We start from the raw sequence: 25,802 nt of genomic DNA, 5'->3' as shown, positions 1-25,802 counted from the left end.
CATGATCGCTAGAGGACGCTCAAAGGAAAGAGGAGAAAAACCAAGGGGGTCTTCCAGGTCGAAATCGAAGGGCAAGAAGTGTAAGGTAAATGTTGGAACTGCGGTAAAGTTGGACACTTGAAGAAGGACTGTTGGAAACGAAAGGAATCCGAAAACCCAAAGAACGAAGCGAATCAGGTCGATTCAGGTATGATAGACGAAGTTTTATCTGCTGAAGAATTATGTATGATAGATGAAACTTCACCTGAATGTAATGTCTCTCAGAGTTTTGATAGCTGGCTGTTAGACTCTGGTGCTTCGCATCACATGTGCCCACATAGAAATTGGTTTACCTCGTATGAAAATGTAAACGGTAGTTCTGTGTTTATGGGTAACAATGTGTCATGTCAGACTGTTGGGATGGGAGATATCAGGATTAAGATGTATGATAACACAGTTAGGACATTAACTAGTGTTAGACATGTACCTGATTTGAAGAAAAATTTAATCTCTTTGGGAGTGTTGGATTCAGATGGTTATAAGTTTACAGGTCAGGATGGCGTCTTGAAAGTCTTTAAAGGAGCCCTTATGGTTATGAAGGCAGAAAAGGTCGGAAATCTTTACAGGTTAAAAGGAAGTACTCAGGTCAGTGAAGCAGCGGTTGCGTCAGAAAAGGAAGAAGCAGGTACTCGTCTGTGGCATCAGCGATTGGGTCATATGAGCGAGAAAGGTCTTCATATACTGATGAAACGTAAATCTCTTCCCGGTCTGAAATCCTTGAATTTAGATTTCTGTAAACATTGTGTGTATGGAAAACAGTGTAAACAGAGATTTAAAGTTGGAAATCATAATAGTAAAGATGTTTTAGACTACATTCATTCTGATCTGTGGGGGTCTTCCCCTGTTATGTCATATGGAGGTGCATTGTATTTTTTAACGTTCATTGATGATTACTCCCGTAGAGTTTGGGTCTATATGCTAAAAGGGAAAGCTGATGTATTAAATGTCTTTAAACAATTTAAAGTAATGGTAGAGAAAAAAACAGGCAAATCTATTAAATGTCTAAGAACTGACAATGGTGGTGAGTTCACTTCTGTTGAATTTGAACAATACTGTAAGTATGAGGGCATTGTTAGACACAAAACTGCTATTTATACTCCTCAGCAAAATGGTGTTGCTGAGCGTATGAATCGGACTCTTATGGAAAGAGCCAGAAGCATGATCAGCAATGCTAACTTGCAAAAGGAGTTGTGGGCAGAAGCAGTATCTACTGCTTGTTATTTAGTTAACAGATCACCTTCAGTAGCAATTGATTGTAAAAGTCCTGAAGAAGTTTGGACAGGTCAGTCTTGTGACTATTCTCATTTGAGGATATTTGGCTGTGATGCTTATTCTCTTATTCCGAAAAATCAGCGTTCAAAATTAGATCCAAAGTCGAAATGTTATGTCTTTGTTTGGTATGACTATGCAGTGAAAGGATATAGGTTGTGGGATCCTACATTGCGGAAGATAGTCATTAGTAGAGATGTAACATTTGATGAATCCTCTTTGTTAAAATCAAATGTTGAAAGAATTGAACAGGAACAGGTATCGCCGAGTCAACGAGTTCAGTTGGAGACTAGACCTTTCGGTGACAGTCGAAAGGAAGGAGAGACTTCTGGAGAAAAAGGTGTTGAAGACACAAAGGAAGCCGTTGAAGCTTCTGAACCAGTGCAAGTTTCTGAACCAGTTCAGCAACCAGTCGCTCTTAGAAGGTCTACAAGGGAAAGGAAAACTCCCAAAAGGTATGAAGATTCTGCTTCATCTTTTGCTTTGATTACTGAAGATGGGGAACCTTCTTGTTATCAGGAAGCAGTAGATGATACAGATAGCGAGAAATGGAAAATGGCTATGGAAGAAGAAATGGACTCCTTAGCCAAGAACAATACCTGGGATCTTGTAGAGCTTCCTGAAGGGAGAAGTGTTGTTGGATGTAAATGGGTCTTCAAGCTGAAACGGAAAGTTGATGGTAGTATTGAAAGGTATAAGGCGTGACTAGTAGCGAAAGGGTATTCTCAGGTTGAAGGTATAGACTTTCATGAGATTTTTTCTCCAATTGTAAAACTTGTTTCTATACGTACTGTGTTGGCACTAACTGCGTTGCTCAATCTTGAGTTAGAACAGTTAGATGTTAAAACAGCTTTTCTACATGGTGATTTGAACGAAGAGATATATATGGAACAACCAGAAGGTTTTGTACGAGGTCGCAGCAGAAGATTAGTTTGCAAGCTCAGGAAATCATTGTATGGTCTAAGGCAGTCCCCCAGACAATGGTACAAGAAGTTTGATTCCTTCATGGTGAACCAGAACTTTATAAGAAGTGAGTATGATCATTGTGTGTACTTCAAAAGTTTCAATGGCATATTCATTATCTTAGCTTTGTATGTTGACGATATGCTTATTGCAAGCAAAAGCATGGAAGAGATCAACAGGTTAAAGGCTCAACTCTCTAGGATGTTTGATATGAAGGATCTTGGAGCAGCAAAACATATCTTGGGCATGGAGATACACAGAGACAGGAAAAATGGTAAGCTTTGGTTGTCACAGCAGAAGTATGTGGAGAAGGTACTTGAAAAGTTCTCTATGAATAATGTGAAACCTGTTAATGTTCCTTTAGCTTCCCATTTTAAGCTTTCTTCGGTTTTGAGTCCTAGAGCTGATGAAGAAAAGCAGCATATGTCTCATGTACCATATGCAAACGTTGTAGGCAACTTAATGTATGCGATGGTATCTACAAGACCTGACATTTCACATGCAGTTGGAGTTGTCAGCAGGTTCATGGCAAATCCAGGTAAAGAACATTGGCAAGCAGTGAAATGGGTGCTTCGATATCTAAGAGGCACGAGTGACCATTGCATCGTCTTTAATGGTAGTGAAGGATCAGTCTGCGGATATGTAGATGCTGACTATGCAGGTGATTCGGACAAAAGAAGATCTACTACAGGTTATGTCTTTACTCTTGCAGGTGGAGCAATTAGTTGGATGTCAATGCTTCAAGAAACTGTTGCGTTGTCCACTACCGAAGCTGAATATATAGCTGCTTCAGATGCCAGTAAAGAAGCAATCTGGTTAAAGGGTCTGCTCGATGAGATTGGAAGGACGCAAGAGAAAGTGAATGTACTTTGTGACAGTCAAAGCGTTATTCACTTGGCTACAAACCCTGCCTATCACAGCAGAACCAAGCACATTGATGTAAGGTATCATTTTCTGAGACATGTGATCGATGGCGGAAAAGTAGCTCTTAAAAAGGTCCATACACGAGAAAATTGTGCAGACATATTCACAAAGCCAGTTACAGTAGAGAAGCTGCGGTGGTGTTTAGCTTCTCTTGGCTTGCAGGAAAGATGATGAATGGGAAAATTGTTGTCAAGGTGGAGTTTGTTAGTTTGACAATGAATTAGTAACTTTAGGTAAAATGTAAATAGACAGTTGTATACCGAATAATTAGTTATGTAACGATAGTTGGTGATATAAAACTATCAAATGCCCATGAAATGTAGAGCGGAGATTCATTGTTAATTCCAATTCAGTTTCTTATTCAGTTTCGTGTCTTGGCTATTGAGTTTCTTGTTTTCTTCATTATTTCACTTATTCATCCTACAGTGATAAGTCATTTGGCTATCCATTGCCAATGTATTCCTTGCTCTGAACATCGTCAACTAATTGTTTAGACTTGGTCCAAGCAACTTACATGTTAACAATCTAAAAGCATTCCTAGCCAACACTGTTTGGCAATTATTTCAACTCAGGTAAAACATGCTATGCCTTGAGATCCACTTGATTAGCCACATAAATTAAACCAAGGTTGAAAGACAGCATAGTAATTATGAGTTTGATGCATTCCTAACTTATAAAGCATACTATCAACAGTGCTTAGATCTCACGCCCATGATATCGTCTCTTAAGGAGTTATGCCAAATAAAAGACGGAACCCCTTACCATATAAGAAAGGTTTACTTTTGCTGTGTTTAGGTAAGTGGCATTACCTTCCACCAGTACCATGTATCTATCGTCTTTCCAGATGGCATTTTGTAGAAGAATACTTCAAACATTACGGATCATTTCAAAATTCACATGTCAATTACAATGATTGAAAATTGTTGTTTTCTTCAACTTCGTTGATGGGAATCCAAGAAAAAATATATTACAGGAACCCAAGATCCCAATACTAAAGACAGTTCACAAAAAGCTGAATCATCAAATGATTAGAATCTGAAATTTTGATTTAGATTGTTGAAGCGCACTGAAAGTTCAACTTCCCTTCTCCCCATCTCCTGGAGTGAACATGGATGAGGTCAGGTGCAAGTCTTGGGTGATTTTGACAACATAGCAACATGCCTCGTACCATGGGGTGATTTTGACAACATAGAAACATCCCTTGTACCATGGCCACTTAGCTAGAGGACTGGCCGTAAGTCACCATAAACAGCCTTTCCAAAAATTAAACAAAAGTAGAATAGTACTGCTAGTCGAATCAATATTAAGTAATTGAAGTCATAATGTAAGTTAAATTCACATTAGAAAAATTGAAAGCTATAATCAATCCTTCCCCTTTCTCTTCAAGGTCAAGGCATTAAGCATGAGTTATGGCATTGACAAACAGAAGTTCCCGCCTTCATAAATAACGTGGAAGAGATCAGCAATTGACAAATCCTAACAGAATGGTGAAAGGTCCTGAGCTGATGATAAAGTACATAGGCCATCTACCAAAGTAAACGAAAAGGTCCTGAGCTGATGATAGAGTACATACGTCATCTAACAAAGTGAACGATTAAAGCCAGTGCTCCTCAGATGTCACAAACAGAAATAACATAAGTCAACAGAAAGACATTTTCATATATAAACATTATGAACAAAACCATTGTACTAAGATCAGATCCCAGTCAGAGATTATTAAAGTAGATTATGTTTGAATCTCTTTTTATAAAGATTGGAATATGCTAAATATCTACATATGAAGTCACAAATCCCACTGTTTTTTTTTGTTAAAATGTAATGGGTGCAACTAAACCCAAAACATGAAGAGTTAGGATGAAAATAATATGATTTTCATTTTCAGTTATATTTTTTTTAACCGGAAAGTTCGAGATGGATTCCATTTTTAGTTAGTCCCTGAACTAAAATTGAGAAGTAAAATTCGAATTTTATCTTAGCAGCTGTTTGTAAAAGATCCTATTGTTGCACTTATGGGTTGAAGCATGCAACACAACGGTATATGTGCAGAACAAGAGTCCTCACCGGATTCTCAGGATGAGTACACCAAAATAAGCTTTTTCAAGGAAGAAACCAAATGTGTCACACTTTTGGATAATTGTTCATCAGTTTATTATCATGTTACTAGGGATGCAAGAAAAAAGCTAGAGCTGACAGCTGAGTTGGGCATATTTGTGGGGTACACAGATACACCTCACAACTATCGGGTGTACCTTCCATCTCATAGGATGATAATTGTTTGTAGAGATGTGAAGTTCAATGAAGAGAAGGCCTTAAGATGTTCCCTTGAGAGGGAGCTTCAGTTACATGCAGACCTAATAACTAGGCAAGAACCGAGACATGCCGAGACATCCCGTATTGATGAATGACTAAACAAGAGCCGAGACCTCCCGTATTGATCACAGACGGAGTGAACACTCCCTAAAGCCACCTACTCCTTAAATCTAATCAATACAGGCTATTCCTTGAGCCATCTTCTGTTAATTTTATATACAACTACTGCTTCATATGAGGGTCAGTTACAATCATAACAGTGCTTGGATTTGGAATCCGGAATCACAGTGCCACTTGCATTTTGAATCACAAATATTAGATGCATATAAATATGAAAGCACTTATTACTAAGTTGCGTATAACCTTACATCTTCGATATGAGTATCGAGAAAACTCGACACATTTAGTTGCCTGGATTGTAGTTGATATGACACCCACATAGAAGAACTCGTTTCAAAAAAACCCACAACAAAAATTAACTCATATACATTCAACGTCATCTATCGATGTGCTAAAATGGATCTTCACATTCTTACAGTCGTGATCGTGGAGAAAATGACCTTTTTAAACGAGCCATTTTTATTGAAAAGGGCAATGCTGGTGATATGATCGAAGCTTTTGATGGTGGAATACCCTCCTCGTGCTGAATTTCCTTCTTATTAAATTCTTCCAAGGAGTTCTTCCCTTCAATTCTCGAGGCAAATCCAGGAGCAGCAACTTGAGATATACCCAGAACTTCCCTTTCCGCATCATGCACAATCTGAATAAAAGCAAACATATTAGAGTTTCTTCAGTGAGGGATGCATTAATAAATTCCAGCAATAAGAAATAATTAGGCCATATATGTCCATAACAAATCATTTTACCATGTTAAAACCCTAAGCCTCAACCCATATATCTTGTAAATATCGGATCCTCAGATCAAATTTAACAAGAAAACTTGATTTGGGCTCGTCCCAACTCTTTAATAGATAAAATTGGCATTGGAATGATCAGAAAGAGATATTAATGTCACCTAAACTAAACTTCATGGACAAGTTACAAGATTGGGCTTTTCTGTAACCTAAATGGAATACTGGGGCACAATAACATCTGGATAATCGTTAAAACCTTAGCTTATGGATTAGTCTCTGTTCAAATCACCAGGACTTGTTTTGGGGCAGGGGGTTCAATTACACATGACTCACGGTACTTTTAATATGGAATTCCTACAGCCCACTAAGAATGTACTAGAATTATAAGGTGGGTTATTTTATGCTTTTCCTGTAATGTAGGTTACAGGGTTTCAATATGACAATGTGTTCAATCTCTTATTTTATTTGAACAAATCAAAAGGCAGTCAGATGAATTGATGCCAACCTTCCCAGTGTAATGGGGTGAAAGAGATGGTAATATTTCTACAAGCCGGCCCTTAATTCGCTGCATAGCATCCTTAGTCATTCCCTGAGCTGTATGGGTCATGTCTTTTATGACCGTCTCAACCGATTGTCGTGCATTATCCAGGGCTTCTGCTGGTATGGGAACGGCAGCCAGCTTGTCCATTAATCTCTCTTTCATATGAAACAAGCTTCTCCTGATATCTGCAGCATAACCTTTGGAGGCTTCCAGAACACCAAACCCCTTGTTCCGCAGCTGCAAGTGCTCTATCTTAGTCCCGTAATCCTGACCATTACTTTGAGACTTGGCATCTCCATTAGCGACTTCATCTCCATTCTCAGCATCTAAAACTTTCTTTGGACTCTGAACATAAACCCCATTCTCCAGAGCATGCACTTTACCCTGACCAATCTCATGATTCTCTGCCGATGAAAATTTGCTGTCGTTCTCCCTTCTCAAAGCCACTTCTGTCCCACCTGCATACTCTGCAAAATATAGTCTCCCCTGATCAGAACCCTCTTTCAATTTCGTGTTTCTACCATTTTCCTCCATTATTCCATCTTTCTCCTGCTTGAGATTATCTCCAGGAAGAGAAGCCTTAGATGAATTGTGAGCAGGCCTCTGGCTTGAAGAAGGCGAATGGACTGTGACCTTGGCACTCCTGAAATTTAAGAATGACATCGCTTTCCCTGATCAATACCCAATATGGTTTTTCTCCGATTCTGGGAAAAATTGAAAGATCCATCAGCATTACACAACTTCATTATAAATAAACATCCAATCCCACCATATCTATTAACATCCAATCACACTATACCAACTGCCACATCTGTCTCGGAATAAAACCCAATTTGTTTTTCCTCTGATAGATGGGTGATGTTAAAACCCCAACAGTGTTCCAGAGCTCAATGACAGAATTATAATCCATTAGGGCCTATTTGTCTTCCTATTTATCAAAATTTACAGCTGTTCAAAAAACATTTCTATGAAGAGGATGAATTCGAAATATGAAGAAAATTGTATGGTGTAAAACAAAACTCGAATCTAGGTCACTGCGTAATCATCCGAAGCATTCAAAATGATCTATATAGTCTGAAATTTGATATTTTCTTTCGACCAAGAATTATATAATTGAAACTGAATCTAAAATTCAACTTTCATTTTTTCTGGTATGACTTCTTTCCAGAACCATTATTGGCATCTATAATTAAATTAAATTCAACCGCATCAATTGTATTATTACCTGCAAATGTTCACAGTAGGGAAGAGTCGAAGTGTATATGTTACGACATCGTTATTCCCATATATATAATACGTGCTATGGCCGATACCCACCCACAACAGGAGTAGACCAGCTGTGGGCTAAACATGCTATCAGGCCTTTCACTTCACACAGTATGCAGAGAATAGAATACAAGTGTCCACTACCCATGGGCTATGGCTGTATATTACTTAGCTGGCAGATAATGTCCCATTAACATAGACAAATGTTTTAACTGGATTTCTATTCGGAGTCTCACCTGGCAACTCATGTGGCAGATTATTTTTCTCCATAATTTTTTTTTTTTTAAGGAAATTCTTCTAAATATTTATGTTCATGGTATAAGTGTGACCGTCGTGCCTAAATTTTATTAATGATGGATTTAGTTTTACCCATTAAAATTTAAATATTATGTAGGTATATGTTTTCTTTAAATATAAAAATAAAAAATATTTTTTTGGTGAGAAATATAAAGGAAAAAATTTTACAACATAAATTAATACAACTATATTAATAAATATAATTGATAAGTGTATATCAGCCAACTATATTAATAAATATAATTGATAAGTGTATATCAGCCACATTTATTATTGATAATTTATTTATAAATATTAATATTAATAATTTTATTTTTATTTATAAATATTATATAGATCATTTTCATTATTATTTAGCACAATTAATTAACAAATTAATAAATAATATAAATATAAATAATTAAAAATTAAAAAGTTGTTGTGATCTTCATTGGAAATGCAATGTAGGTGAAGGAAAAATGGCTTTGAATTCTTTCGGCAGATCGAACCTGTGCCTTGCGTAAGGGTTTGGGTAACTTTCTCCAGCAGACTATAGCTCTCTCGACGGACTTGGGACGGACACTTTTCACTATGGCTGTCTACTGGGTGGAGTTTTCAGGGATCGGAATAGGGCTTTTGTGGAGTGGGCCAATTGTCTATCGGGTATCGAGGAGGAATACAGCATTTGCAATTCAAAATTTGTTTCATTGAGATGGACATAGATCTAGTTGATTATTCAGCTAACCCCTATGACTCAATATCGATTTGGACTAAGTCTCCACCTCAACATATCACTTTGGCATCACCAAGCGCAAATGGATTATCGGCTTCACAAGTTGTCAAGCCTAGGGTTTCACTGGAGCAAGCTATTGGATGCCCCACTTCATTGGATTTTGGGAATGCCCTTTCCACCGATTAGGTCTCATTAGGGCTACATACTTATGGACTCTCCGTGGAGCAATTCTTGCAACCTCTCACTGATCTACCGATTTCGTTGCCAAACTCTCTCCAGTTCCTAGAGTCCTGCTTAAACCCTACTTCATCTGTCGATTTTGGTGGTGAATCATCCCACCAGAATGGCCACCCTGATGCAATGGCTTTGCTTTCTGAGTCGGGCCCCTTCAGAGTTCAATTTGCAGCAACAAGCAGTCAGGGTTCTCTTCATGAGGTCGTAATCCCATATCAGAACATTAGGGTTCCTCTTCCTGTGCAAACCTCGGGATGTTTTGAGGGCATACCAATCATATTTGTGGAGGGCCATCAATTGGAAGCTAGGGTTAGCTCTCCTTCGAATTTTCACACTCAGGATTTCGACATATCTAGTGACAGTATTCAGCAGAAGAAAGGGAAGAAATCTAAGCATGCCAAGGTCAAAGAAAGAGGAAGATTACTGGTATTTGGGGAAGGCATCAAATTGGACAAGGTTATGGAAACGACGAATAGCGTGCTGGTGGGTAGGGTATGCGACAGAGAATACGCGTCATCTTGATTAAAGAAATGGATTATAGAGAATACACGTCATCCTTTTTAGAGTCTGGCAAGATGTCTTATGCACGCATTCTGGTCCATCTCAACAATAGAGAGGGACTGGTGAAGAGTTTGAAGCTGCAATCACGGAATATCATCACATTGCAGAAATTGGACAATGAAGGAGTCCCTTTTCGTTGCAGATGGTGTCATGATGTTGGAAATCTCTACGGGATGGCCCCTAATTTCCAAGGATAAGGTAGAATTTAACATGCCGGATGGGAAAGCAGGACACAGGATGGGAACATATGCCATGAACCATATGCCTCAAACAAGCTCGGTTTGTGTTCTTAGAAAGCAAGACATGGACAAAGGGAATCTGGACTCTGTCACTCGACCTCTAGCCCCAAAGGTTACTCGAGTGGGTGCATCATCAATCAACCCCCCTTCGGGTATTGTCTCCTCTCTCTCAACTCTTACTCCTTATAGCTTGAATGAGACTATTGATTCCCATCTTGTTCAGAATGTTGTGAGTCCTCTCTCATTGTGATTTTAGTTCAATTACATGCACCTCGATCTCCTGCTTGTTGTTTGGCACCTTCTCCTTCCATCCTTGTAGTTTCGATGGCAACCATGGTCGATAGGGATGATAATTCATCTGAATCCAATATTAGCCACTGATATAATCTGCGATCTCTCGCAAACAATATGTTGTTGTGGGTTGGGGCTTTGGCTTATTGACCCATCTGAATTTACCTAAAACATCCCGTGGAAGACAGTTATATATTTCAAAAGAAATCCATAAAGGTCGGTATGGATGTTGCAGAAGACACACAATTATCACTTGAAGGGGTTCTTAGAGCAAGAGGCAACCCGAACCTTGTTCCCAAATGAAGTAGTTGTTGAAAATGGCAACAAGAAATGCTAAAAATAGCACTACTATAAATTGCAGTTCAGGTACCAGTGTTGGACATAGCAACAAGGAATGAAAAATGGAAGTGCTAAAAATAGATTTGCTATAAATAGCATTTTGGGATTGATTCCAATTTTAGTTAGTCCCTGAACTAAAATTGAGAAGTAAAATTCAAATTTGATCTTAGCAGTTGTTTGTAAAATAATTAATTAATTCATCTTGAGTTAATTAGTTGGAGAAAATCAAACATGAAGTCTATGTGAAGACATGCAACAGTTTCTCCATTGATTGAGGAATTTATCCCTCAGTTAAAGAGATAAGGATGAGTTGTAATTAGTTAGCTCAGTTAACTGAGTTAAGTCCGGTTAGATTAGTTCAAATAGTTTGTTGAACTAATTGTGAGTTCAGTTAGTTAATTCATGCATGCATGTAACTGCTGCACTTCAGATAACTGAATATTCTCTCATAAATAACTCATGCATGTCAGGTCAGTCAGAGACCCAGTTGAGATCAGAGGAAGGGACAGTGTACTATCAGTTGGAGGACTTTTCCTATATAGGAAACTCATCCATGCAGAAGGAATTATCTCCTTCAGGATTGTGCAGTTAGATCAGAGGTTAGTGAGTGTGAAGAGGCCAATTCACACAAGTGGAAGCACTGGACCCCAAGGAAAATTGCGCAAGGAAATAGGAGGCTTGGAGGGCAGAGGAGAAGGTTTGTGAGAAGCCTTTTACTGTCTATGAGCAGCAAAGGGATTGTACTGAGAGTAGGATAGCTTGTGAGCTAATGCTTTGCATAATCCAGACATATTTCCACTTATATGATAATACAGAGATTGGGGTTTTAGGCTGAGGCTTTCCCCAGGTTATTCTTCTGTGTTCATGTGTGATTGATTTCTCATTCTTAGTTATATGTGTTCTATTTGATCTTGCTCAATTCAATTAAGCTTCCGCAAAGTTTGTTGTAGAAGTAGATCTTGGATTTTGCTTTAATATATTGCATAATCTGTTGATCTACAGTGAGAATTTCTACATGGTATCGAAGCAAAGGTGATCAAAGTGAAGAACAGTATACAAGAAGGGAGAAGTTCGAAGTTTGAGGTTCCTAAATATAGAAATCGAGTTCTTATCACATCTCAATTTCACCAATGGCATTCAATGGTTTAAGACTCGAGTATGCCCTTGATGGTAGCTTGAATTATATAGCCTGGAAGGATCGCATGCAAGCATTATTAGAGGATAACGGTCTAAAGGATTTCATTGATCAAGAAGTCCCCAAGCCCGCAGCGGCTGATGCTACTGAATTGGCGGAATGGAAGAAATGTGTGGCTAGAGCAAGGAGAATCCTTTTGGAGGGAGTTCGAGACCACATAGTCTCAAGTCTCCATGGGAAGGAGACACCGTTTTCGATGTGGAAAACATTGAAATATCTATATCAGAACAGTAGCGATCAGAGGAAGTTGGCGCTAAAAGACAAGCTTTGGAAAATCAAGTGTGAAAAGGGCGAGACGATCTCTACATATCTGAACAAGCTCACCACCTATAGGGATGAGCTTGGAAGTGTAGGGATCACGACATCCGATGATGACATGGTGAGTCTTGCACTCCTCGGTCTTCCTAAGAGCTGGAATATCTACCAAGACTCGGTTAATGGAAGAGAAAAATTGCCAGATTGGGAATGACTTTGGTCGGATTTGATGTAGGAGGAGATAAGAAGAAGCAACAGAGATGGATCCTCATCAAAGAAAGATGACGAGGAAAATATAGCCTTAGTGAGTAAGGCGAGGAAGGGGAAAGGGAAGGCATCCCATTCCAGATCCAGTTCTTCCCATGGTGGAAAGAAGTTTGACAATGTAACAGTCCAAAAATAAATATCTAATTTAACATTAAATTTAAATGAGAGTGGCACTTACCTAGCCCAATAAACATGTAATTAATAAACTAAATTCAACTATGAATAGTGCTTACCTATGGTAGAAGTAGGCTTACCGCAACAAGGTTTTGGGGACGACTCTCCACCCAACCGTAGGCTCAATTGTGCAAGGATTTGCTACAATTGGCCACCCCCGAGCCCTCAATCAACGTACTACTGCTAGTGACTCCTATGTCTTAGAACACCATTCTCCCAAGAGAATGGAAGATAGAATCTCGGAAAGATGGAATGCAGGAATGCCTCTCATCTTCCTCACCATCTATTAAATAGAACAAACATTGGAAGGGGAACCACATGCACACACTCCATGTGTCTACATGCAACTTTCTTTTGATTTTTAGCTTTCTTGTTTTATTTCTTTACTTTTCTTTTGATTTTTAGCTTTCTTGTTTTATTTTCTTCTTTTTGATAGTTTTCTTGTTTTATTTCTATTTATTCTTATTTAGAGCTTTAGTATAGTTATTACTATTTTTATTTTTAATATCATTTATTATTTAACATTTATGATTTATTATTTTTATTATTTATTATTTGATTTATTTATTATTATTTATTCGTTATATTATTAATTATTATTTTTGTATTATTTATTATTTATATTATTTATTATTAAGGGGAGGGATATTACATACTCTCCCACTTTAAGGAACTTCGTCCCGAAGTTAAGTTGAATTTTGTATTATTTATTATTTTTATTATTTATTATTTTATTTACTTCATGTTGCCAACAACCTCTGCTGAACTAGTATAACCAGCAGGCATCGAAAGTCCCCAACACCCCAGGAAATCTCAAGGAATCTCCGTCCTTTTTTCCACTTTCGGCACCAGGCATAAGCCTGACCCAGTCTGTATCCTAGTCCAAGGCTAGCCCCAAGGCTCGCGCCTGACTCAGACCTCATCTGCCCCAAGGCAAGCATCCGATCCGGTACTCAATGACCCCGGGCATCTCGCAAGGCTGGCCCACTCCCTCCACAACTACTAAGGCACATAGCCCAAGGCATCGAAGTCCTTTACATCCCTTCCAGACTTCGGCATCCCAATCCAATACTAGGCACCTAGCCTAGAACATCAGGCACGTGGCCTCCTCAAGATGGTCTCATAGTTCTTCTAGAGCTATCCATCAAGAGCTATACACAAGACAAAGGAACCACTGGCATATGTAGTGTTGATTGAGTTTGTCCCCAGCCCATATGGTGTTACTTATTCTCTCTAATGCATATGGGCTCACACGAGATCATCGAATAAACCGGCCCTTTCGGCCCATTTGTGGAGTCCTGTGAATCATCACACCTCAACATGCAACCAATGCATTAGCTATACCATCATAGTATCATAGAAAATAATCCACATGCCAAGTCTTGCATGTCATCATGAGAACATTCATCATTGTTAATCGCAAAAAAATAACGAACTGCATGCTCATGCATGTCATAAATTTGTACGTAACTATCACATGCTTCACCTCATGAAATACCATCATAAGTTATAATATCAACATATTTGCAATATGACTTCACATAATAAATGAACCACATGTCAATAAACCTCATATTATAGCATCATAATTCCTATGCCACGTTATGCATATCATATCCATCATGATTATTCAACATTAAATATCTATCATCACGTAGTAAATGAAGATGTCAATATACCTTGACATAACATCATAATGCCTATGCATATCATCATCATCATAAGGATACATCATCACTATTGTAACAACTATCTAAATATGAACCACATGTGCATGATCACCCTCATACCATCATATCATGAAACATCATCAATATGAGAAACATCTCAACACTTATCAAATATAGAATAATATTCTATAAGCATTCTTATCACGATTCATCAGAAAAATCAATTTCATTTATTTTATAGACATTCAACTATGAACTAAGATTATTCAACATCCATCTAGAATCTATGTTATCTCATTAGTGTTATTAGTGTTATGTTTCAATCAAGATACCAATTACTTTTTCAATAATCATTTCCACTTCTTTCAACTAGGAAGTTGACCATTTCCACCATAGGTATAATCATCTAAGTATCTCGTTAAATTTCACATTAGCCTCATCATCTTGAGTCTTAATCTCTCGTCATATATTCTTCCTTCCCCAAGGAATTCTGGTGAAATTCATTGTTAAGATATTACTAGTTATACAATCCTTTTTTAAAATCATCTATCTCAAAATTAAAATCCCTTGGTTTTACATCCATTTACCCTTTAGCTTACCGATTCTAATACCGCTATAGGCAATTGCATATAAACACTAGGTCATCATGATTTAATTTTATATCATGCTTAATTTACTTGCATGACGGTTTGTTGATCCATGTTGACTTATACATACATCACTTAACAATTATGATTTTCATCTACAAAAATATTTTCTTATCTCGTCAAGTTCCTATCTCAATACCACTTGATTGCTTTATGGTAAATTCACCCTTCTTCAAGTTGGACAAGAGATTTTTGCTCATTAAATAGTATCTTTTTAGATTTTGAAACAGTTGGAAACATTACTACCATCATTGTCCATGAAAAATTTAAATGTGTGGTGTTCTGTTGAAACACCCTCTTTTAACGCTATGGGAACAAAACTTGATAAGTTTCTCTATGTGAAGTCTTACTCATGAAACAATGAGTGCAAATCAGTCAAGTACAACCTCTATTAATTGACTCTCACTTCTTTTGTCAATATGTACACAATCCTTCTCAAGGTATCCTTATAAAATTTCTAGCAACATTCCTTCCTATACTTTAACTATTATATCTATATATATATATATATATATATATATATATATATATTTTACAATTTAAACCTTTAAACATCTTCCTTGTTTATCATCACAGGTCATTATGAAAATTCTCAACTTCATATCTTCATACTTTTAAACTATGTAGATCATCACTATGACCATTACCAATCATGTTTCTAATACCCTTAAAAGAACTTTCTTCAACATCATAAAAGTTAATTAAACTAAACTGAAATCATAATGTACAATTTAGATGTATCATAAAGTTTAAACCATAAAACATGCTTTAGATACTCCATAAAAGTATCTGTGTTAGCTAAGTGGCAATCAAAAAAAATTGATTTGAATGTATTTGGATAGAGAAGACAGATCAAATTCATTTCTCAACTTTAGACACCCCTTCTTCAACGTTACACACCAAAATGGTAAAATGAAAATATCTCGATGGATAAAAGTATTTCTACAAATTTTGATATATTTTCAATTCCTTGGTAAATAGAATAAAGGGCATCGACATTGTTAGTTCTATCGTGGGTGGCTCCAAAAATATAGAGCAGCTCAAGATTGTGGACAATATTAAAGAAGTTCGCGCGGTTAAGGGTAAAAAAAATACTAGTAAAAAAAAATTCAAACTAAAAATATTCACTTGAATTTTTCATATCATAAGGAGTTCAAATTCAGATTAGATAACTATGGTTCGGACTACAATATTCTTACCCTTCCAGCAGCATATAGCAAAGTTCCATACAACAGTCAGCAGCCCTCCTTTCAGCAGTTCATAAGTTAGTTATGAGAGCACACTAGCATCTCTAGAGAAGATAGAGATAGGTAGCATATGCACACCAAAAGAATGCATGTGGCACCTTCAGCCGAGTTCCAGTTTTAAATGTCTTTTTATATTCAACAGTTCAATACTAAATATGTTTTTTCTTTATTCAGTTTTGCATGCACAATTAGATGATGCATTTCCCCAAGTTAGTAGGGGTGCTCATGCATGTGGACTCTGGGCCTGATAAAAAAAACACGTCTCTAGGCAGGCACGCCTTAAGTTGGCTCGGTTATCCATGTGAGAAAGGCACACCAGCATTAAAGTTCACATTGCCAATTAAGGAACTGTTAGTGCATGCATCGAGATTCATCATATCTCTCTTCTTACTAGTCTATAAAAGAGAAGCAAGGTGGACCACTTTATGGTTTGAGAATTTAGTTTTGAGCTGTAGCTTTAGCTTTCTTCCACCACTAATCAACATTTCAAGAAGGTTGAAGAAAAGTTGGCATTTGGAGGTTTCCAAGGCATTAAAAATCTCGTTCCCTTTCGTATGTATGGATAGTTGCAAAAATGGCAGAAATTAAAATAAAACAACTACATTTTGGCATACTAATTTTATTCAACCAAGAGAATTTGCCAATATACGGAAAGCTTCTATATAAAAAAAGGCATTTTCAACCAGAGTTCCATAATACCATGGCCAAATTGGGTCGTCTAAAAAAATAATCACATATTCTAGCAGTGACAAATGGCCAAAGCAATATAGAATCAGGTTGCAAATTATATATGATGTGTTGCTACCTCTTAATCAAGTTAAATCTCTACCCTTCTGGGGAATACCAAGCATTAATCTGCCACATCCACCATTTTATGGGAAGTCCTTAAAATAGTTCTTGATCCATGAATAGCAATACTACCATCCACATCAAAGTTCCATATTCTGATTACAGTAATACGATAGCCAATTGTTATTAACATACTGAAAATCAAACCAAAATAGTGATCGCAGAATTGATGCACCTAGAATCCCCAATCAAACACTAGAGAAATGTACCTTACACATATGGCAAAGAACCATAATCAAGTAAAATGAAAAGAACCAAACCCCTAAACAAGCTGGATAGTAGTGACCTGTCTCATTAAATCACATGGCTAGGTGCTTCCTAACATGCTTTTCTCTTCAACTATATTCAAGGCCAACATTGAATAGAACCACTCATCTTTTAATCTATAATCTTGGTTCCAATAAAAATTAATTTGTGTCAGTTCAAACTTCTGCGTGAATTGACTACAACAATTTAATTTATCCAACAGCTTATCAACTATCTATGGTTCCCAAGCTATAAGAATTCCTATGTTATCACTATAACAAGTAAACACCAGGGTAATCTCAGGCCATATATAAAAATATCACTTCCCTGGTGATTATTCATACAAACCTCACTACCGTGCAATTCTAACTGAATGAATCAGATATTGCAATTCAACTTGCTGTTTCAAAGTTTATCTTCTAATCTAAGGCCAAATCCCTAAAAATAACTGTCTTCAACAAGCTGGTTCCATATATTTAATACTATGGTGACCAATTTATTGACCTATCTGGAAGCACTGCTCTTCGCCTGCTACCTTGAGTGACCTTGTTAATCAATGGAAGGCAAAGAGGGTTGCCTCAAAACAAGAGATTGTCATACTTTCTATCTAATCAATTTTACCATAATTGTCAAATAACTCAATTAGAAAATGTTATTCGTAAATTTTATTCTTGACCCTCTTCTAGCCAAATGCTTAACCAATTGTATAACCCTTTAAAGAGAGTTAGGTAGTCTGATTCCAGGGAAATTTTACAATATATGCCCACCTAAATGTTAAATGGTTACTAAAGGATGATTCAATTCTGAATCAATCCACTTTGGCATTTTGGTATTACCTCGTATTAGGTGAGCTCACAATCTGCTTTGCCAAAGGTAAATCGCAACTTCAAACCTTAATATTGCAAGGATATATCAACTGCCATAAGGTGTAGGATAATTGAATCATCCCTGCCGTAGGATATTATAAGTGTTCCAATAAGTAAGTGAAAAGCATATTCCGCTATCCAGAATATAAATCAGAGCAGAATAAAACAAGTTCCAAATTATTTACAAGACAAAATTATCATTTCATTAAAACTAAGTCTCTATTTTTTTTTTTTTCAAAAGGGCAATAAAATCAGGTATACAAACATGTTCATTATTTTAAATAAACATCTTATTGAAGTTGTGAATAATGTTAGAACTATTCATTTCCAATAAGGATAGTTCCAATATTGGACAACCAAGCAATTATGGACAACTCCACAAGATCCAAATAAAAGCATAAATATAAAAAAGTTTACCCAACTAGTGGTAAACAAGAAGCATTCCTAAATGCGAAAATCGGTAACTTCATCAAATCAATATAAAATCAAGTGTATAAACAAGTTTGCCCTTCTAGTGGTAAATCAAGAAGCGTTCTTTAATAGATATCCCAACAAGATACTCTGTACTGAACTAGGCAATAGTGCCCAATTATTATGGACTCATTTCTAAACACCTAAGTTTTGTGAAGTCATTTCTAACAACATTAATACGAGCTATGTAACTGAAATGTTGGAACCAACGTTCATTTAGGTAGAGAAACATATCCAACAAGTCAGTACCAAAATAGACCAAAAGTTTCAGAAATGTTTCCGATAACTAAAAATCTATAAAGATGGAGCTTTCCAAATTACTGAAGCGAGAAAGAAAAACCCAACTATCTAGAATAGGAAGAAGATATATTCCTTCATTTGCAGATGAATCAAGTGAGAAAAAAAAAACTACATCAAAATAAAGAAAAAGTAGATTTACTGCTCGTCACAAGAAGCACGAAAATCCAATATAAAATTGAAAAAGAGGCTAATAGAGATGAAATAGCATGCAAAAAAGACCAAAACTCGAAAAACAGTGGATCTAGCATCTCAGAGAACAGATCTTTCCAAGGACTGTACCGATTAAACATGGAAAACAGCACGAGAAGAAAGCATCAAGCAATTTTACCGTTCAATACTCTTTAGCAGCGTGAATAAAAGCTTCTACAGACAAACCAGCAATCTAGGCATTAAGAGGACGAATCCTCACGGACAAAAAGAGTGGACACAAACAGAGATCCGATAAGATTAAGGATCGAAGAAAGAAATCTTGGCTTACAAATTTTATGACCAAGGTTTATAAATATAAAGAAAATTTATTTACACTTCACCCAAAACCCGATCAATCACATTAGTGTCATTCAGAAAAGTTAATGGGCTCATAATATTTAAAAACAGCGACCACACCTCCATGCATCAACAAGCCATGTGACACCAACTTACCACAGCCTGATTTATCCCAAAACAAAAATAGATCTGAACCCTCAAATTGATTATCCTGAGAGCTCGCTCAAACTGTGCCAGACCATAAAAGCACATAAAAATTCCCTGAAGAGGGCTTTATCGACAAAACCAAAATTCTGAAAGCTCAAATAGATGTCTCATGTTCTATTTCCATCATCGCCATGGTGACCACATTTAAACTAGATATTCCTGTAGGGAACGGAACCTTAATTTCATTGAATGGTTTCGATTTGTTCCTTGGGCAATGAATTTCAACGTTCAACCTCTTGACAGGACCAGTTTCCACTCGGTACCCACGGGGTTCTTGATCTCAAAATGAATCAACAACCACCAAATTGCCTTTAAATTGAACCAGAATTTGCTGCAAGAGTGGGATTTCCAATGCCACATGGTTATGGAAGTAAGTCTATTTTCAAAGAATCATGAAGCAAGCTTCAAAAATGGGCAATTCTGCATCGAACTCGTGGATGGATTCGTCCAATTTTTTTTTTAAAATCTAGACAATGCTTACCGTATTAATGTGAATACGTCGCAGACATTTGGTGGGGATAAAAAACTGGCCGAATTAATTTAAGATAAGCTACTCAGCAAGTTGAATTGATTTTTCCAACAATAAAAATATAAAACCGCGTAGAAGGATGTGACTGTAGTTTTATTTTTTTTTAAAGCAAGAGTAATGAAAATAACAGGATATTGATCCCCAAAGAATTCTGCAGCCAACCACCCTTGTGACAGTAACACATTTGATTCCAACCAAAAAAAATGAGCCTGATTGAAGAATACATTTTCATACAAACAAGTATAAGTTCACCTTCAAAAGATTCAATTTCTATTATTGTCAGTGTATGCCCAATTACCATGTCTAGTTCACAACAAAAAATTACAAAATTGATTTGAGAAAACCAAAAGAGTTGTAAACATGCTCTTGTGCAATTAGATGCAGTCACTATTGGAGGCCTCTATTGTGCAATAGCTGATTAGATATTTGGAATATTAGGTTCACGTGTTATCTTAAATACAAAAAGTAAGTGTCATGGAAGGTGATTAGTGAAATGAGAAAGAAGATTGAATGCAGATACCAAAATTCGAAAATGATGGAACCCCTCTCTAGTCTTTGAAATTAAGTTAAATGGATCTCTATCTCATGAGATATGCACCCTCCAGGGTTAGTCACTGGAATTTCAAGCAATTATATTTTGTTATTGATTAAATGAAAAAAATAGTGCCGGATTTACAAGCAATTATATTCAACCATGATAAACTTAAACTAATTTGTAACTTAAATACAAATATAAATAACATATAATTATACAAGGGCTTATAGGTTTCAAGAGTTAGATTGAACACAAAATATAAAATTTAGATATTAAATCATTTTTTTTTAACATTAAAATACCCATAGGCCCTAAGGGTTGAGCCTAAGCTCTGATACCATATGTAACAGCCCAAAAATAAATATCTAATTTAACATTAAATTTAAATGAGAGTGGCACTTACCTAGCCCAATAAACATGTAATTAATAAACTAAATTCAACTATGAATAGTGCTTACCTGTGGTAGAAGTAGGCTTACCGCAACAAGGTTTTGGGGACGACTCTCCACCCAACCGTAGGCTCAATTGTGCAAAGATTTGCTACAACTGACCACCCCCGAGCCCTCAATCAACGTACTACTGCCAGTGACTCCTATGTCTTACAACACCATTCTCCCAAGAGAATGGAAGACAGAATCTCGGAAAGATGGAATGCAGGAATGCCTCTCATCTTCCTCACCATCTATTAAATAGAACAAACGTTGGAAGGGGAACCACATGCACACACTCCATGTGTCTACATGCAACTTTCTTTTGATTTTTAGCTTTCTTGTTTTATTTCTTTACTTTTCTTTTGATTTTTAGCTATCTTGTTTTATTTTCTTCTTTTTGATAGTTTTCTTGTTTTATTTCTATTTATTCTTATTTAGAGCTTTAGTATAGTTATTACTATTTTTGTTTTTAATATCATTTATTATTTAACATTTATGATTTATTATTTTTATTATTTATTATTAAGTGATTAATTTATTATTTATACTATTAATTATTATTTTTGTATTATTTATTATTTTTATTATTTATTATTAAGGGGAGGGATATTACAGACAAATCAAAAGTGCGATGCTTTCATTGTCATGAGGCGGGCCATTTTGCTACAAATTGTCTACTGAAGAAATCCAAGATGGGATCCAAGGAAGGATCTGAACGTGAGGCATTGGCCTTACAATTTGAGTTGGATTTCACCCTCTTCGCATGTATGGTTTCATCCATGGTGGGATGTGGTTGGTTTCTTGACAGTGGAGCTTCTTTCCACATGACCAGTGACAAGAGTTTATTCAATACCTTGGAGGAGAAAGATCTCCAGATACTCATAGTGATGGGTAATGATGAAAAGTATAGTGTCTCAGGTGTAGGCATGATTGTTTTTCAGAGGGAGCATGGAGCTCGCATTACCTTAACAGATGTGAAGTATGTGCCAGGACTGAGGAAAAACTTGGTCTCGATTGCAATGCTGGAAGACAAAGGCTATGATGTAGTCTTCAGTAAGGGAAAGGTTTTCCTTAGACATATCACCACGAGACAGGTGAAGTAGATCGGATCACGAGTCAAGAACCTGTATGCTCTTGAGGTTCAAGATGCATGCAAAGCCTTGAGGAGCAAGGCAACTAATGGAGACTTGGTGGTTGAGAGGGAGAGTACATTACCTCTCAACATACAGCACCAGAAGTAGTCTCAGACAATTGTGGAGGAGTCACATTTGGTGAAGCAGCTTCAAGAGGTTGTGGAGCAGCCACAATTGGAGAGGGATCACTTGTCAGTGGCAGATGGAGTGACAGTCCCAAGAAGGTTGGAATGGGGGCAGGATCATTTACACCTATTTGATTAGACCTTGCTACAGGAGCCCCGACGAGGAGTAGCAAGATTGGCTGAGTGGGTAGAGATAGATGCAGATGGAGCGTCAGAGAAAGCTACAGTGCAGGAGTCCCAAGACTATGCAGAGCTAGCAAGTTGCAGCATGCGAGAGGCACATGAGTGTTGCACCAGTGCAGGATGGCACAAAGAGGTGTGCAATGATGCAAGATGCATGGAGTGTTGCAGTAGCTCAGAGGTCAGAGAGGGATCACTTTTCAGCGGCAGATGGAGCTTCAGCATCAGAGGATGTTTCTAGCCTAACAGGGAGGTCAGTTGGGAGTTTTTTTTTTTCTAGAGTCGTTGGAGCAATAACACTTGGGAGAAGTGTTGCATACAGAACATTCCAAAGGTTTAGGATCGGGTTCGAGTTGAATGCCTTTCTTGTTGAGAGGGAGTGTTGAAAATGGCAACAAGAAATGCTAAGAATAGAAGTGCTAAAAATAGCACTACTATAAATAGCAGTTAGGGTACCAGTGTTGGACATAGCAACAAGGAATGTAAAATGGAAGTGCTAAAAATAGCTTTGCTATAAATAACATTTCGGGATTGATTCCAATTTTAGTTAGTCCCTGAACTAAAATGGAGAAGTAAAATTTGAATTTGATCTTAGTAGCTATTTGTAAAATAATTAATTAATTCATCTTGAATTAATTAGTTGGAGAAAATCGAACATGAAGTCTATGTGAAGACATGCAACAATTACTCCATTGATTGAGGAATTTATCCCTCAGTTAAAGAGATAAGGATGAGTTGTAATTTGAGTTGTAATTAGTTAGCTCAGTTAACTGAGTTAAGTCCGATTAGATTAGTTCAAATAGTTTGTTGAACTAATTGTGAGTTCAGTTAGTTAATCCATGCATGTAACTGCTTCACTTTAGATAACTAAATATTCTCTCATAAATAACTCATGCATGTCAGGTTAGTCAGAGACCCAATTGAGATTAGAGGAAGGGACAGTGTACTATCAGTTGGAGGACTTTTCCTATATAGGAAACTCATTCATGCAGAAGGAATTATCTCCTTCATGATTATGCAGTTAGATCAGAGGTTAGTGAGTGTGAAGAGGCCGATTCACACAGGTGGCATCACTGGACCCCAAGGAAAACTGCGCAAGAAAATAGGAGGCTTGGAGGGCAGAGGAGAAGGTCTGTGAGAAGCCTTTGACTGTCTATGAGCAGCAGAGGGATTGTACTGAGAGTAGGATAGCTTGTGAGCTAATGCTTTGTGTAATCCAAACATATTTTCACTTGTATGATAATACAGATATTGGGGTTTTAGGCTGAGGCTTTCCCCGGGTTATTCTTCTATGTTCATCTGTGATTGATTTCTCATTCTCAGTTATATGTGTTCTATTTGATCTTGCTCAATTCGATTAAGCTTCCGCAAAGTTTGTTATAGAATTAGATCTTGTATTTTACTTTAGTATATTGCATAATCTGTTGGTCTACAATAAAAATTTCTACATGGTGTCGGAGCAAAGGTGACCAAAGTGAAGAACAGTATACACGAAGGGAGAAGTTCAAAGTTTGAGGTTCCTGAATATAGAAATCAAGTTCTTATCACTTCTCAATTTCACCAATGGCGTTCAAAGGTTTAAGACTTGAGTATGCCCTTGATGGCAGCTCGAATTATATAGCCTGGAAGGATAACATGCAAGCATTATTAGAGGATAATAGTCTAAAGGACTTCATTGATCAAGAAGTCCCCAAGCCCGCAGTGGCTGATGCTACTGAATTGGCAGAATGGAAGAAATGTGTGGCTAGAGCAAGGAGAATCCTTCTAGAGGGAGTTCGAGACCACATAGTATCGAGTCTCCATGGGAAGGAGCCAGATTGGGAATGACTTTGGTCGGATCTGATGCAGGAGGAGATAAGAAGAAGCACCAGAGATGGATCCTCATCAAAGAAAGATGATGAGGAAAATCTAGCCTTAGTGAGTAAGGTGAGGAAGGGGAAAGGGAATGCGTCCCATTCCAAATCCTGTTCTTCCCATGGTGGGAAGAAGTTTGACAAATCGAAAGTGCAATGCTTTCATTGTCATGAGGTGGGCCATTTTGCTACAAATTTTCCACTAAAGAAATCCAAGATGGGATCCAAGGAAGGATCTGAAGGTGAGGCATTGGCCTCACAGTTCGAGTTGGATTTCACCTTCTTCGCATGAATGGTTTCATCCATGGTGGGATGTGGTTGGTTTCATGATAGTGGAGCTTCTTTCCACATGATCGGTGACAAGAGTTTGTTCAGTACCTTGGAGGAGAAAGATCTCCAGATACTCATAGCGATGGGCAATGATGAAAAGTATAGTGTCTCAGGTGTAGGCACGGTTGTTTTTCAAAGGGAGCATGGAGCTCACATTACCTTGACAGATGTGAAGTATGTGCCAGGATTGAGGAAAAACTTGGTATCGATCGCAATGTTGGAAGACAAAGGCTATGATGTAGTCTTCAGTAAGGGAAAGGTTTTCCATAGACACATCACCACGAGACAGGTGAAGCAGATCGGTTCATGAGTCAAGAACCTGTATGCTCTTGAGGTTCAAGATGCATGAAAAGCCTTGAGGAGCAAGGCAACTAATGGAGACTTGGTGGTTGAGAGGGAGAGTACATTACCTCTCGACATGCAGCACCAGAAGAAGTCTCAGACAATTGTGGAGGAGCCACAGTTGGTGAAGCAACTTCAAGAGGTTGTGGAGCAGCCATAGCTGAAGAAGCTGAGAGGAGACCTAGTGGAGGCATCCACTCATGCAGAGACCTCCAGTAGGGGGAAATTTTGAGAGAAGTGGGTAGAGGGATCACATGCATCTATACCTCCAGGTCAGACGTGGGGTAATGTGGAGTGACAGTCCCAAGAAGGTTGGAATAGGGGTAGGATCATTGAGGTACCCAACCTATTTGATTAGACCTTGCTACGGGAGCCCCGATGAGGAGTAGAAGGACTGGCTGAGTGGGTAGAGATAGATGCAGATGGAGCGTCAAAGAGAGCTATAATGCAGGAGTCCCAAGATTGTACAGAGCTAGCAAGCTGCAACATGCGAGAGGCACAGGAGTGTTGCACTAGTGCAGGATGGCACAGAGAGGTGTGCAATGATGCAAGATGCATGGAGTGTTATAGCAGCTCAGAGGTTAGAGAGGGAGCACTTGTCAGCGGTAGATGGAGCTTCAGCATC

At 37.6% G+C, this 25,802-nt stretch overlaps 1 protein-coding gene across 2 annotated transcripts; it reads right to left on the bottom strand.

Moving 5' to 3' along the window:
• Positions 1–5,831: 5,831 nt before the first annotated feature.
• Positions 5,832–8,322, bottom strand: LOC149168185 (uncharacterized). 2 transcript variants are annotated; one of them, XM_089428155.1, is made up of 3 exons: positions 8,126–8,322; positions 6,865–7,828; positions 5,832–6,265 (listed from the first exon to the last, which is right to left on the bottom strand). In XM_089428155.1, exons 2-3 carry the CDS (start codon positions 7,561–7,563, stop codon positions 6,038–6,040), a joined length of 927 nt encoding a protein of 308 aa, XP_089284281.1. In that variant the 5' UTR covers positions 7,564–7,828; positions 8,126–8,322; the 3' UTR covers positions 5,832–6,037. The 2 variants fall into 2 exon arrangements, with proteins under 2 accessions (XP_089284281.1, XP_089284280.1); XM_089428154.1 differs by having other exon boundaries at positions 6,865–7,604.
• Positions 8,323–25,802: the final 17,480 nt, after the last annotated feature.

This window comes from Pinus tabuliformis, chromosome 4_2 (genome assembly GCF_031772625.1).
Source record: "Pinus tabuliformis cultivar Carrire ecotype Pingquan chromosome 4_2, CPIR1, whole genome shotgun sequence".
Lineage (NCBI taxonomy): Eukaryota > Viridiplantae > Streptophyta > Pinopsida > Pinales > Pinaceae > Pinus > Pinus tabuliformis.
The sequence above is the reverse complement of the archived record's forward strand: the minus strand, read 5'-3'. Positions and strand labels throughout refer to the sequence as shown.